Source organism: Athalia rosae, chromosome 6, assembly GCF_917208135.1.
Source record: "Athalia rosae chromosome 6, iyAthRosa1.1, whole genome shotgun sequence".
In the NCBI taxonomy this organism is placed as follows: domain Eukaryota; kingdom Metazoa; phylum Arthropoda; class Insecta; order Hymenoptera; family Athaliidae; genus Athalia; species Athalia rosae.
Genome location: NC_064031.1, coordinates 14,802,785 through 14,817,573, shown reverse-complemented (window position 1 = coordinate 14,817,573; position 14,789 = coordinate 14,802,785). Strand labels below are relative to the sequence as shown.

General features: G+C 41.6%; 1 protein-coding gene across 9 annotated transcripts in view; it reads left to right on the top strand.

Moving 5' to 3' along the window:
* LOC105692144 (glutamate receptor ionotropic, kainate 2) overlaps nucleotides 1–14,789 on the top strand; it is a 96,239-nt gene that overhangs the window by 71,981 nt on the left and 9,469 nt on the right. For 5 of the 9 annotated variants that reach the window (XM_048657750.1, XM_048657749.1, XM_048657756.1 and 2 more), the window contains exons 10-15: nucleotides 1,515–1,718; nucleotides 3,682–3,786; nucleotides 6,741–6,920; nucleotides 7,710–7,847; nucleotides 14,232–14,429; nucleotides 14,541–14,766. In XM_048657750.1, coding sequence (XP_048513707.1) covers nucleotides 1,515–1,718; nucleotides 3,682–3,786; nucleotides 6,741–6,920; nucleotides 7,710–7,847; nucleotides 14,232–14,429; nucleotides 14,541–14,766 — 1,051 coding nt within the window. Of the gene's footprint in view, nucleotides 1–1,514; nucleotides 1,719–3,681; nucleotides 3,787–5,096; nucleotides 5,355–6,740; nucleotides 6,921–7,709; nucleotides 7,848–14,231; nucleotides 14,430–14,540; nucleotides 14,767–14,789 lie in introns of all 9 variants that reach the window. The other 4 variants (XM_048657751.1, XM_020855951.2, XM_048657754.1 and 1 more) reach the window with 2 other exon arrangements.

The following is a 14,789-nucleotide window of genomic DNA, read 5'->3' as shown; positions in this document are numbered from 1 at the left end:
TTTTCTTTTTTTTCTTCTGCTTCCTTACTATTCCGCTCCAGTGTTCCGGTTACCTACCCTCAGGTTTATGCGGTAACCCGCACCCCGCTCTCGATATCCTTGCGAAGTTAAAAATTAAACGACTCTCTCGAAATTCTTTATTTCAAACCGCCGCTGCTACCGCTTCTGCATCAACCAATGTCTTCCGTAGCTAACTAAGCTTGAGATCTTTTGCTTTTAACTGCTCGCATTTCTTATTCACCCTTCGCAAGTTTTAATTAGCGTATTCGTTAACTTCCCTTTGAACTATAAGGGCGACTCGGTCGTTTACTTGAATTAGTTATTCAACGTATTACCGCTTGTTGTACCTTTTCACCACATTTTAATTCATCACCGAGTATAATTTTCATTTTATTTTTTGTTTTTTATTTTTTTTGTCTTCTACCTCCGGCAGATACTTTTTCTCGCGACCCACGTCTCCGATGGCCTTTTTTTTAGTTCGCCGATTCATCAAGCAAGTCTCATTTTTCCTACACATTTTTTTACAACTCTTCAAAAAAATTCACCATATTTTTAGACATTCGAGGAAAAGTAAGACTCCGTAAATTTCGCGAGGGGTTAATTCATCTCGAAAACAGTGAAACAATTTACGGGGAGCGAAATATCTAGGGTGGAAGATTCCTAATTGCTTTATTCCCAGGCAACCGTTTAAGGAACTTTAGGTACCACCTATATCCCGAAGGAGGGAAAATTTCACACCTCGTAGCATCGAATGAAAATATTTCTCTATTTCTCTATGCGTTCGTTCGTTCATTCGATAATCCCGAGGATCTCTGGGGGAAAAAACTTATCGATATAAATGTAATTGATCTGGGAATTCCTTTTTTCATTTAAGGACTTATAAAGAAAATGAGTTTATATACCGCACCCGGGATGGAAGATGGCTAACGTGGTATACACAGGGTATAGATATAGTTTTCAACCGATGTGATATGAAATCTAACGTAAGTTATAAACCTATTGTATACATATGTGTGGAAAATCCGTCCCACGGGTTCCCGTCAGTTCGCGTAATTGAAGTTGCGGTAACTCAATTTCGAGTAAATCGACGATTCGAAACTTCCCACGTAGGTATGAACGGGAACATCAGCTCAACGCCGGCAAGTTGCTGCTTTCCAGCCCTATGGCCACCGCGTCTGGTACGCGTTCGAAATTTAAACTCAACATCCTATATCCGGAGGATCGGAAAAACGAATACAGACGTGAATAGATTTGATGCAACGTCTTTGAGTAGGTACCACATGCGGGCATAATGTAGTTGAAACTAGGAGCGGAAATCGACATTCTTGACCCCCCCCCCCCCCCCCCCCCCTCTCCGTCGCGGTCTTCTGGCAACGACGGAAAATGTCCTTTTCATCGTTTTCCCATGATAATGGAACTATTCCTGGCGCAACTGCAACGGAACGATTGAAGAAAAAAAGAAAAAAAAACAAAAAAACCAACAAAATTGTAATCCAAGTTATTTCCTGTTCAAGGAGAAGCCATACGTCATGGTGAAGGAGGACAAGAATTTAACCGGAAACGCCAGGTTCGAAGGTTTCTGCATAGACCTTTTAAAATGGATAGCTAACCAGGTCGGTTTCCAATACGCAATTCGACTGGTTCCCGATCACATGTACGGTGTATACGATCCGGAGACCAAGGAATGGAACGGTATCGTTCGCGAGCTCATGGAAAAGGTTTGTATAATACCCGATACATCATGCGATACGGGTGCACATCTGTGAAAAAAAATTTAATCTAAAAATTTTATAATCCGTTCCGATAGAATGAAGTAAAAAAAAAAAGAAAAGAAAAAAAAGAAACTTCGAGATAGTTAATCTATAATGCATTTTACCCGGGGATCGTGTAATAACACGAATGACGAATTGATTCAATTTCCCATGCAAAACGTCGTAATTTATACTACTCGTTGGCAATGAATCTTCTTTACTTTATTCCTCTTTACATTATACCTCCTCTCCAATATCAACTTAATTATGTAAACCGTAACGTCAATATACCTATATACGAGCGTTTGATACGAACCGTCACAATTTTCATTCTTTTTTTCTCGTTTTACTTTCAACGAGCCGAAAATAAGAGCGCACGACGATTCATTGGCTGGTTTACGGAAGTCGCGATTCTGTGACTTTTTTTTTTTTTTATTCCAGTAAGTTTTTTTTCTCCATACCACGCAGACTCGTTCGGAGGCTATTTAAATTGTAAAAGCAGCCTCCTCCCTCGCCTGTTATTAAACTAGATTTGACCACCTGCCGCGAACAAATTGCAGGTCCTTGGTTTTGCATTTTTCCCAGCCACCTTCAACCAGCCCAGATATAGTCCCGGAGACGAGCAACTTTTAAAATAAACTTTTTAAAAGCACGCGACCCGTGTGTACGTAGGTAGCGTAGAAAATGCTCTTAACCTTCGGAGATTCAAAAGTTTCAACCGAACTTTGTTAAAAACAGTGAAAAAAAAAAAAATGAAAAAAAAAAAGCAAAAAAAAATGAAAAGACGAAGACATGGGATTACAAGACGTCGTTATATCTTCGACACCCCTCGCTAGCTGCTAGCTGGTGTTCATAAAAATGTCTGCGTGTATATGCTATAGAATAGCGTGTAACACGTGTTGAAAGTTTTTGTCAGAAAAATTCATGTGGAAGGTGAGAAACAATGGGAGTGTGTCTCACACACGTACCTGAAATAGAGTGAGGAGAGAAATCTGCGCCAGATAACGAGGCATTGAAAGTTGGTACCGTTAAAAAAGTTTCACCATTCAAGAGTTCCCTCCGAACAGAAGGGAGAAGAACAGAAAAAAAAATGGCAGCAACGGTACTCGTCTTCTTTCCTCCGGTTGATCGTCATCAGAATTATCAGTTCGTTACATCCGTTGTTGGTTTTATATATTTATTTTTTTCTCTCGCTTTGTTTTCGTTAATTTGACGGTCATTATACGTAGCTGCGACGATGATATTTATTTATTCATATTTATTTAAAAATCTTGAACATTTAACCGTTTTACAATTGCATACGAAATAAGCGGCGTGATCCGTAGCTCGGTAGGAGAACTACAGCTTCGTATAAATAATTAGGGTGAATATAAAAGCGGGCAAGTTTTGCCATGCGGCGATTAGGATGCAGAATATTGTGGTCGGTGGTGAATCCCGGTTCCGGGAGGCAGGGCGCCACAACTCGGAACCTGCAGGCGTTTCTCCCTCCGATTTACTTCCCTTGTTATCTTCATCTCCCTTTCACTCACACTTTTACGGTGCGCACCGCTCGCCATCCCCTATACATGACGTAATAACGTAAAGATAACATTTACCTTGCGGCAGTGAAATGAGGTGGAAATTGTTAAATTGGAATTCAACCGCTCTCCATATTTGCACTACGTCTTTGAGTAAACTTCGATGGAGGAAAAAAAGGCGGTCGTATTTTTCAATTATTCCAATCAGTGATTCATCAGTGCCCCGAAATCGCGGGGTGCTACCCACAGCACTTCGTGGTCAAGGAAACAGAATTCAATTTTTTTTTCATACCCCGAGTTGTCCGGATTGTTCGAAATCAGTCGAGTCGACGTACAAACAGTTTTTAAATTGGTTCTTTCCCACGACGCGGATGATAATTTTGCATTTGGATTTGATTTTTCACTTTTTTTAGAGGGCGGATTTGGCCGTCGCCTCTATGACGATAAACTACGCCAGGGAAAGTGTGATTGACTTCACGAAGCCCTTCATGAATCTTGGAATCGGCATACTGTTTAAGGTGAGTTGAATACTTCAAATTTTCGACACCAAAAAAAAAATCACGCGTATTCGTCACTCCGCATCGAATACTTGTAAATGTAAAAACATAACTGCGTTCTCTTCCGCGCCTATACTACTCGAGAACTTTGTGTCTCCGAACTATTTTTTATCTATTTATTTTTTCCTTCCTTTCTTTCTTTCTTTCTTTCTTTTCTATAACTCCCCTGTCGGGTATAGTACTTCGAAAACTCTTAACTATTTCGGACGTGAAAAAATGTTTTCAACTAAAGTTTCTCTGCCCTAAGGGTCTCGCGCGGCGCGTCCATCAGCGAAAAGAATATCGCGACGGACAGTCGTCGGAGTTTTAATCCGGTTTCGCTTGATACATTTTCTTTCAGTTTCTCCATTGTTTTATTTCCCTGATTTTACAAGCGCGATTCTTTTCCGGGACAATATTGACGGTGATAATTCGCTTCCGAAATGTCACGTGTCAGTTGTGACCAACGTCAGTAACGTAATAAACCGAACCGGACGGACTCTGCAGGTATCGTTTTCGCGTACCCACCTATGCGAAGTCCCGTCATAAAACTCGATAACGTGTCCTCGTTTCGCGTACCATTCATACTTGAAAATTGACGCATTGATATTAATTACGCGTCTCATTACGACCTCCGATTGTTAAAGCGCATTGTAATTTGACGATAGTTCCGCGATATTTTCGCGGGCGTTGTTAGTAATATTTTGAAAATTCGCTACGTGCTGCAGTCTCCCACGATCGCCACGATTTCGAATTCGCTGTATTTCAAATTTCTTCAACGATTTAGCGTACGATTTTCATCTACCCGGAAAAATACGTTACGTTCGCACGTCAAAGGGCTATCAATCGAAAGGGCGTTGCCAAATGAAGGAGTGGAATTGAAGGGAATTTCAAAAAATGTGTTCAGAAATCGTGTCACTTCAAATCGAACGGGGTTCGACAAATGAATTGCAGTTAGAATTTTTTTTTTCAAGGATTTTCGTGAATAAAAAAGATTGAATTTCAGTACCCGACTCGACTTCCATTGAAACAGTCTTGACCACGTTTAGTTGATTAAATTTCTCGGGTATTCGCCGAGAGCGAAATGATCTCAAAATTGCAACGTCCATTTTTCTGGATTTCATTGAACGAAATTAAAAAAAAGAACACCAGTTACGCCCTCCCGGTTCTTAGCCCTCGATCAACCGTGGGAATTATATGATGAAAAAAAAAAGAAAAGGAGAAAACCAATCAAAGATTATAATTCCCTGGTCGATTCGTTGTAATAAAAATTTTAGTGGTTGACAATTTAGGTACCGACGAGTCAACCGACGCGACTATTTTCGTTCATGAATCCACTGGCGGTCGAGATCTGGCTGTACGTACTCGCTGCTTATATGCTGGTCAGTTTCACCCTATTCGTTATGGCGAGATTCAGCCCATACGAGTGGAACAATCCACACCCATGTTTAGCGGAGAGCGACGTCGTCGAGAATCAATTTAGCGTGAGCAACAGCTTTTGGTTCATCACCGGAACTTTCCTGAGGCAGGGCAGCGGCCTTAATCCCAAGGTACACCCGAGAAGGACTCCTTCCTCTGCAGCAGTTCCAACGATCACTGCACAGGGTGATTCGTATCCATGGAATCCAGGACGATTCACCGACGAACTGAAAGATCCAAGAAAAACTTTCCGTCTCAAAAAAAATCATAAAATTCCGCGGGGGTTCTGACGAATCGTGGACGACTTGGTTTTTTTCCACAAAGGAAGCGCGATGCGTTCGGTACCAGGATCGCATTTTTTTTTAGTATTTTTGCTGCGGTAGTTTTTGCGTGAGAAAAATTTTTCTCGTCATCTTTCAGTTTTTCAGGTAGCGATCGGAATTCCGAATTCCCTGGATCGATTGAAACCAATCACCCTGTTCAATGCAGCGATGAAACGTGCGACAGCTAATCCTGCAACAGTCGTCAGCTCGGACGAAACATGAGGCATTGAATTAATTCACCCCGAAATCCGGATTGCGCGTTCCTGCTTACTTCATACGTCACTGTATTTAGTTAGATGCAGTTATACCTCAACGCTGCTAATTAGGGGAGCTAATGTTGAAATTGTGCAGCGTAATATCTACCTTTCGCCTGATTTTATGCTCTATGTCATCGGCGATGATAATTAAATCACGCCGAATACCGTCGTCGGTAGCAAACCAGAAGCTGATACGTTCTCTCCCTTCGACTTCTCTTTTTTTTTTTATCCCTCTGCAACGAGAGCGATCGGAGTCGGGGGGATATCATTCGAATTTCGAAGCAGCTTCGAAAATGCAATTACACCGATTGTCGATGGTCGTTTCGCAGAGTCACGAAATTTCCATCACGATCGTATCGAGGGTTTATCGCGCGAACGAAATCGAGGAGAGGAAGAATAAAAATCGGCGTACAAGTGGGATTAGGTGAGAGAAGCGGCTTTCGGTTGTTACAATACAAATAGCCTCTGGTCGTTTGCGTAACGCACCCCTCAATATTTGATACATTTCATCCTTCGGTGGTTAAGCGCGTAAACTCAACAATCCCGTAGGAATATCCCTACGGGGGTAGGAGGTTAACCTCCGTAAATAAGAAGGGGTTAATGCAAGCGTACCAATTTCGAATTGGGAAGCGTAAATCCGTCCGCTAATTTCTGAACTGTTAATATCTTCTGTTTATTCAGAAGATCATCCCAAACGAGCGAGGGTGAAAGCGGAAAGTCAAAAATTATTCAGGACTTGAAGGGGGGGGTTGTTTGAGAAAATATCTATAAATAAATGATACGTCTGTGCTCAGATTGAAAACCAAACAGAAAAAAATAAAAACAAAGAAATTAATGAAAAGATAAGGGAAATTGAGCAAAAAAAGGTAATGAACTTTGACTGATGTAGACAGAGAAAAAAAAAAAAAAACGAAGAAAAACCGTAAAACTGCTACAGGTTTCCGGGAGAATGCCATCGCGTCTCTTCTCATTCATGAATCCACTCGCGGTGGAGATCTGGCTGTCGATGCTAGGGGCTTACGTGATCGTGTCACTGACCATTTGGATAGTGGCGAGATTTTCCCCATACGAATGGGTCGAGCCAGCGCCCTGTCCAAGCTGCAAGTGTCCTCTACAGGTAGGCAGGCTTCCCCGCCCGGTGATGTTCGTAAATACAATCATCCCTCCCTTCGACTCAACAACCTTATCGATGGCGATGAAATCCTTGAGAACGATGCTAATCAAAGAAAGCGAATAAAGAGAATGGACTTTGCTCGCGTTCGTATGAAGGGTTGATCAAATGGAAAATGAGTACAACGATACCTCTTTGAAAATGGATGAAATCTGATGTCCCGAAAGTGCAAGAAAACGAGAAGTGGAAAACCCTCGTTTTGAATAATCCAGGGACTGCACGGATCGTTTTTAATTTTTTTTACCTCGTTTCACTTTTTCACGGGATTTTTTTCACACTCTCGTTAAATACGCGAACTTTTGAACACCCGATCCACGCATTGTTACCCCCAAGGGTACAGACGGGTAGAACGAGAAGTGAAAATACACGTTTGAAACGACGCTAATTTTCCGGTTCACTTTTAGTCTTCATTTTTTCATTTTCTTCTGTGTTTTAAGATCTCATCTCCACGCTTTTCTCTCTAACAATCATTATCGTGCCTCTACCTATTTTTTTGTTATTTCAACTCTAGAACTTGATAAAAAAATATTCTTGTGTAGGTAACACATAAAACGAACTTTAGATTCTCCCGTCGCGTGTCCAGTCGATGAATCGGTACACGAAAATCAATATCCGAGGATAAGGATTTCCGCCCTTCCCTCCCTTCCCACCCCCACCGTTCCCCGCGCAATGTTCGTTTAACATAATTGTGGTTAAAATTTCGCATCACTTGGCGGGGAACTGCAAATTAATCAGGGGGGTCACGTGAGCGCTCTGGAACCGGACAGCGACGACATCCCTTTGCCCCGTACAGTGAACGACTTCACCCTGGCCAACAGCTTCTGGTTTACGGTCGGAACGCTCATGCAACAGGGGAGCGACCTCAACCCCAAGGTAATACCATGTTACACGATGTACCGCGGAGTCGGCATTTTTGAACCCCTTGTCTGTTTTTTTTTTTTGGTTTTTGGTTTTTGATTTTTCTCTCGAAACACCCCCTGCGAACGAACCGCGCATTCGCTCACTCCTTCATCCATATTATCCAGCAGCAAATTTTTCTTATATTATATACCTACGCATACCACAATTAAATGCACCATATACTATATCATAACTGTACCTATTAATCACGTTTTCAACTGAAATTGAAAAGCTTATACTTATCTATCGAGTAAAAGTAAAATGTAAAAACGCATAGAAGCTGTAGGAAATAGTTCTAACGACAAAAGAATAAATAAATAAATGAATAAAAAGCGGAAGAAGGCAGTCGAGGGGTATTTGAATTGGTATACATGTGTGTCTGCACCATAATGCCCTTCGAAGGACTTTCCGAACTCTTTTTGAAAATGAATCAATCCGCGAATCATCTTATAGGCTTATCTCGTTTGATTTCACCGCTTTCCGTCTCCTCGGGATTCTTTTCACGTCGTTCTATACTTATTTTCTATATTTCTGGTAGTTTTTTTTTCTTTCTTTCTAATTATTGTTGTAGAATTTTTCTTCATTATTGTCGTTCGTTGTAGAAACCTGAAAAAAAATCTGTTCGGAGCTCTGAGAAAGTAGAGGGAAAAAAGAAAGAATATTCTCCGTCATTAACACGTGTGTCTTTGTGAAACGAAATGCTGTATAACGCGAGCAATGGAATACCCTTATTGTATTCATAGCTCGTCATTTGCGTATCTCCGGAATTTCATTCAACTAGACACGATGCTTTTATCACCGTGCGAAACAAGTGTTCTAACATGTCGAGTTACCACAAAGGAGAGAGAGATATTAGGCGGGTATGACGTTCGCGGCTTTCATTTAATTTCATATTTTATTCCATTTGTTTTTACAGTTTACTTTCTTTCTTTCTTTCTTTCTTTCTTTTTCTTCCACGCTTCACTCAACCCTGTGCAACGTCGAGCGACGACGGGATAATAGGAATTGTCCGACTGCCGGGCATGCACACGTTTCGTTCTACGGTATCCATGTCGCTGTACTTATTCGGTCGAAAAATGCATCCAAAACTCGTTCCCTCGCGTCCCCCCCCCGCCCCTTTCGAATTTCCTACGTCCACGCGAACACCGTGGATTCCGAAAACGCAGCTCAGCCAAGCAGACGAAATTGATCCTCGTTAACGTCGAAATTCGCTATCAAAATCGTAGACAATGCGTATACTCGTGTAATATGCACGCCTGTATCCTCTATTCGCGAATTGTACCAGACGAGGGATGTTGTTCGGTCGATTAACGAGGGCGATACGCGGTCGATTACAGTTGCTGAGGATGAAGAATATCCGCCGCCAATCAAATCGACGTAGATCGACGTGAATCGGTGGTCGAAGTTTCCGCCGGATCGGGGGGTGGAATTCGTTTTTATGTTTTTTCATACGAATGCGAACGGTCGGTCAGATGCCGCGGGCTTTGGGGGGAGGAGGGGGATCGGTTCTTCTTGCCATTTATTACGGTTTACGGTATCGCCATTCCCGTTTTCATTGCCATGCATTTCGAGGTATATTACGCTATTTTTACGTCCAATATCTAACGTTTCGTTGTTTCATATGAAACGCTATTCCCACCCGGTACCCCGATACCGAACTGCACTGCAGCTAGGAATCGAAGATGACCTGCAAGCGCGCTGGTACGGCGCGACCTGCGGGGTTTGCCGCATCAAATTTCAATAGGAAACTTTCGAGATGAGCTAAAAGTAGTATACGGTGCACCGGTTGTGACCAACGCCTTTTGTGCGCTTTTGTACGCTGCGACGTAGATACCAGGCGATACGGAAACGGAACGTACGGGACGAACTGGAAATCACACTGCTACGAGATAAATCGCCGTCTCATTTCTTTTAGCCCAAATACCGAAGAACCGTGAACCGGGTGGAACGGAATTTCACGTCACAAGGGTCTTGAAATAAACGAACAAAGGAAGAGAATTATTCATGATTCTAAAAAGTAGAAAACAGACTCACCCCCCCTCCCCCCCGTACATCCTGCATGCCCATGTACCGGCCAAAACACATTTTCAGTATATCATATTTGATATTTTTATTTATTTCGCGTACGCGTATAAGCTTATGTGCCGGTGGGAGAATTTTCCTATGCATAATCGATCGATCGTATCACCGGAGGGATATCGATAAATCTGTACAATTATTTTCCGCACATGTTACCCCGTCTCCCATTAAATTTCTGTCACCGAACCGACGGACTACCGAACGTACGTTCCGCAGACATCATGCGCACATCAATTTCTGTATAACGTCGTAAAAATTTTCCAACATATTTGAGGGGTGACTTCGCGTCTTATTGCGACTGTTTTCGATCAAATTTCGACGGTTGGATCTCATCTCGACTCGGAGATTGGAATGATTTTATTTATTTTTTCTTTTTCGTCCACCCGTTGGCCCCGTGTATTTTCCGTTTTCCTACCGCGTCAAATCCGTTCGAGAGCCGTTTTCATATCGCTGTTAATTTATTCGAAATTTAATTATTTTTCACCGGCGTACACCATAAAAAGTTCATCGCACCAGCGCAGCTTCCATTATTTTCATCCTACGAGCTTGGCGAGTGCTCGAATTTAAGTCTCGCGAAAATAGTTTCCCGTAAATGTGGAGATAACGGAAATAATAACGGCGCAAGTGCATGGAATCGAGACGGAGAAAATAAAAATCCATGCACGTTAGGGTGGGGTGAAAAAAAAAATTTTTTTTTTCTATTCTCTTAGCGTGGGGGCAGAATTTGTACCTGATAAAAAAAGAGAATTTTTCTAATGTGGAAAAAATTTTTTACTTGATATTTTGAGGTAGCCCACTCGTTTTTTGAATGCGTCGAAATATTCGAATTTCTCTTTCTCGGTCTCCGAGGGAGCCCGAGCTTTGCTGGAGTCAGGTAGCCAGCAGCGTAGCGCTTTGTTGTGAGACGTCACCTTCAGGGCTGAGCAGAGGTGACGCTCCACAACAAACCGCGCGCCCGTGGCTACCTGACTCCAGATAAGCTCGGGCTCTTTCGTATACCGAGAAATTCGAATATTCCGACCCATGCATGGATTGCGATGAATCAAAGTGGGTCTACGACTAAAACCAATCGATATGTCTTAATTTTTCTGCTCCCAACAGCGAATAATTGATGATCACTCGATCGATTTTTGAGCAGAAAATAAATCATTCTTTTAATTGGGTTTAATATGCTTTTCTTACGTATTTTGACCTCAGGAATCCGAATCTGAAAGAAAAATTGACGTATCTCTGAAATTGACCGAGTTATCGCCAATTTTCAGCTTTTTGGGGTCAAAAATAAAAAATTTATTTTTTAGTCTATTTGAATGCAATTTGAGCTCAGGAATCCGAATCTGGAGGAAAAATTGATCTATCTGCAAAAATAACCGAGTTATCCCCATTTTCATGCGATTTTTGGCATAAATTTGAGGATATCTCGAAGGGAAAAAATCGTAGCTCAATTTGGACGACGGATTCGTGTTTCTGGGGTCAAAATACATAAGAAAAGTGCCATACGATCAATTTTAAAAAATAAAAATTTTTGGTCAAAATTTGAGATTTTTCCAAGGGGTACCCCTTACGATTTTTTCAAATTTTGGCCAAAAATTTTTATTTTTTAAAATTGATCGTATGGCACTTTTCTTATGTATTTTGACCTCAGGAACACGAATCCGTCGTCCAAATTGAGCTACGATTTTTTCCCTTCGAGATATCCTCAAATTTATGCCAAAAAATGCGAAAAAATGAGGATAACTCGGTCATTTTTGCAGATAGACCAATTTTTCTTTCGGATTCGGATTCCTGAGCTCAAATTACATTAAGATAGACTAAAAAATCAATTTTTAATTTTTGACCCCAAAAAGCTGAAAATTAGCGATAACTCGGTCAATTTTAGAGATAGAGCAATTTTTCTTTCAGATTTGGATTCCTGAGGTCAAAATACGTCAGAAAAGCATATTAAACCCAATTAAAAGAATGATTTATTTTCTGCTCAAAAATCGAATTTTTTTTTGCTTCTTCAAGAGTAATCTCACGTATAATCAGCTCCGAAATCCAAATCTGAAAGCCAAAATCATCTACTCATGCAATCGATCGAGTAATCATTTGGTGGAAAAAATTTTTCTGCTAGAAGTACCCCACTTGATAAATTATTTATTCAAATAACGAGTGGGCTACCTCAAAATATCAAGTAAAAAATTTGTTTCAACTCACCCTAATGCACGTCCTAGTCCACTCAATCGCGGTGCGTGAAAACGCGTTTCGCAACGTCACTGCGACGCGTCGAAGACGAGGGCGGAAAGGAGGAGCGTGGAAAATTGTGAGGAAAACGAAAATGAATAAGTAAAAATAAAGAAAATGGAATGAGCAAATGAGAATGAAGAAGGTAAAAGAAAAAATGCGAAAACTGGAAGTGACAGGGCAAAGGCGTTGCGAAAGAGTGGCGCAAGTTCCGCTCGTGATTGCACAATAGCGTTTTTCCACCGTACGTATACATTCCCTACCTCTGCCGGAGCAACTTGTCGCTCTTTGAAAAGTATTTTCGTCCTCCGGGGAATCAGGAGAAAAAATAAGCGGAAAAAAATAAAAAGAGAAGCACAAACAAATAATCAAGTAGAGACATTCGAAAGACATACCTCTCCTCTGCCTCTGCGATTAGTTACCTAATCGAATCAACGTCACTACCCCGAAACTCCGTAATTTCCCGCAATATTCATTTCTATTTTTCGTCATAAAACACCGTCTATCGAAAAAACACGCAACCGTCACCCGATCCGTTGCCTCGCTTGGGATGCATTTTTTGATTTAAAAGAAAAAAAACATTTTCCACATTTCAAAATTCGGCGAACGGAAAACGAACAGATTATCTGCATATCGTTCGCATTACACGCGCACACATTTAAAACCAAATCCTATTACACCGGAATATAACTCGGGCTTTATGTACACGTTGAAAATATGCTACTTCTTGTTTAATTATTATTAATTATTGTCTTTTTGTTTATCCGTAATTTATTCGCTAGGTACGGGGTACGTACGATACCGTTCGACGAATATATTTTCAACGTGTAGATAAAGCGGCGGTGAATACTTAAAGCCGGCTCTGTGGTATGTACATTGCGGGGTTGTGGGTTGCTCGCTTGGTGAGTTTAACTGAAAAAAAAACTTGAATTGTAAAAACGCTGCTAGGAGGTAGTAAATTGAATTATATAATTTTTAAACACGCGCTGTCGATATAAATTTATAACGTTTTGTAGGCCTGCCTCTCCCACGTATAGGTATACACACATGCGAGAGTACAAAGTAAGTTAGAGCCTTTATAATTATATACATTTAATTATACGATGACGCTGCAGCTGCTGAAGAAAGTTTTTTTTTTTTTTTTTTTCAACGATTAGACGCGTAACGCATACAACGTTAATTATTCTCCAATATTTCTTTCCTATTTTTTTTTTATAACCAGGGATAACGAAACCCCTCCAATGTACAATTATATAGGTATATACGCTATGAACATTGCAAAGCTTGAATAAAAATCCCAATTAGAGCAGCTTCTTCTGCAGCAACGTATGACGTAAGAGGAACGCCTGCGATGAACGGAGAGAGCGAAAGAAAAAAGAAAAAAAAAAAAAAAACGACAGGGGGTAAAACGGAGGAACGAGGAGAAGGCGCGGCCGGTAAGCAATGGGGGGGGAGTTTTGAGGGTGCTCGTGGGTACGGGAAGAGGAAGAAGAACGGGTAGAGCTTTTATTGGCATTCCTCGCCTCTCTAGAATTTCACATCAGCCTAGATCCGTAGAAGCTGTCCTAATATCGAGTCTTGATGCGTTTTCGATTGATCGCTGAATTTTCTTCATAACGTACGACAACGATCATTACGGACACGGTGACGAAAATTACAAATTCTTCTCCGAACGAGGAACTTGTCGAGAGATTTTTTTTTTTCGCTATCTCTCTCTTCTTTGCCAAGCCCATTCTTCGTTCCACCGATTTTAATGAAACCAAAAAAGCAAAAAAAAAAACAGAAAACGGAAAACTTTTCTCTCCGTCGATCGCAGAGAGCTGACAACGAGAGCGGAAGACTGTTGTCGATCGAGATATGATTTTTCGGTCCATTTGTCACGGGCAAAGCTTGCGCGAGAAAAAAAAAAAAAAAATCATCGAAAGTTTGAAAATTGTCCAGCGAATGATTTGGAGAAAAAGGCGATCGATACGCGGTAAGCTTTGCCCGCGCGACTCGTGGGCCCGTGCGATTCAAATTGTAAAGTTTTTATCATCGGCGTGTATCGCATCCGCGCAGGCAACCAGCACGCGAATCGTCGGCGGGATATGGTGGTTCTTCACGCTGATCATCATATCGTCTTACACCGCTAATCTGGCGGCGTTTCTCACGGTCGAAAGGATGATAACGCCGATAGAGAACGCCGCGGATCTCGCCGAGCAAACGGAGATCGCATATGGAACTCTGGAGGGAGGAAGTACGATGACATTCTTCAGGGTAAGTTACGCAAAAGTCCGTTGAAAACTTCTCAAAGGATTCCGAACTCGACCACTTCTTTTTGTTATTCTTTTTTTTGTTATTCTTTTTTTTTTCTCTCCGCCACTTCAGGACTCGAAAATCGGCATTTACCAGAAAATGTGGAGGTTCATGGAGTCGAAAAGACCAGCGGTATTCGTATCCACGTACGAGGAGGGGGTTAAAAGAGTGCTGGAGGGCGACTACGCATTTCTCATGGAATCTACCATGCTGGATTACGCGGTGCAACGTGATTGCAATTTGACGCAAATCGGCGGACTTCTCGACAGCAAAGGCTACGGGATCGCGACGCCCAAGGGTCAGTCGGGACCTACGTTCATT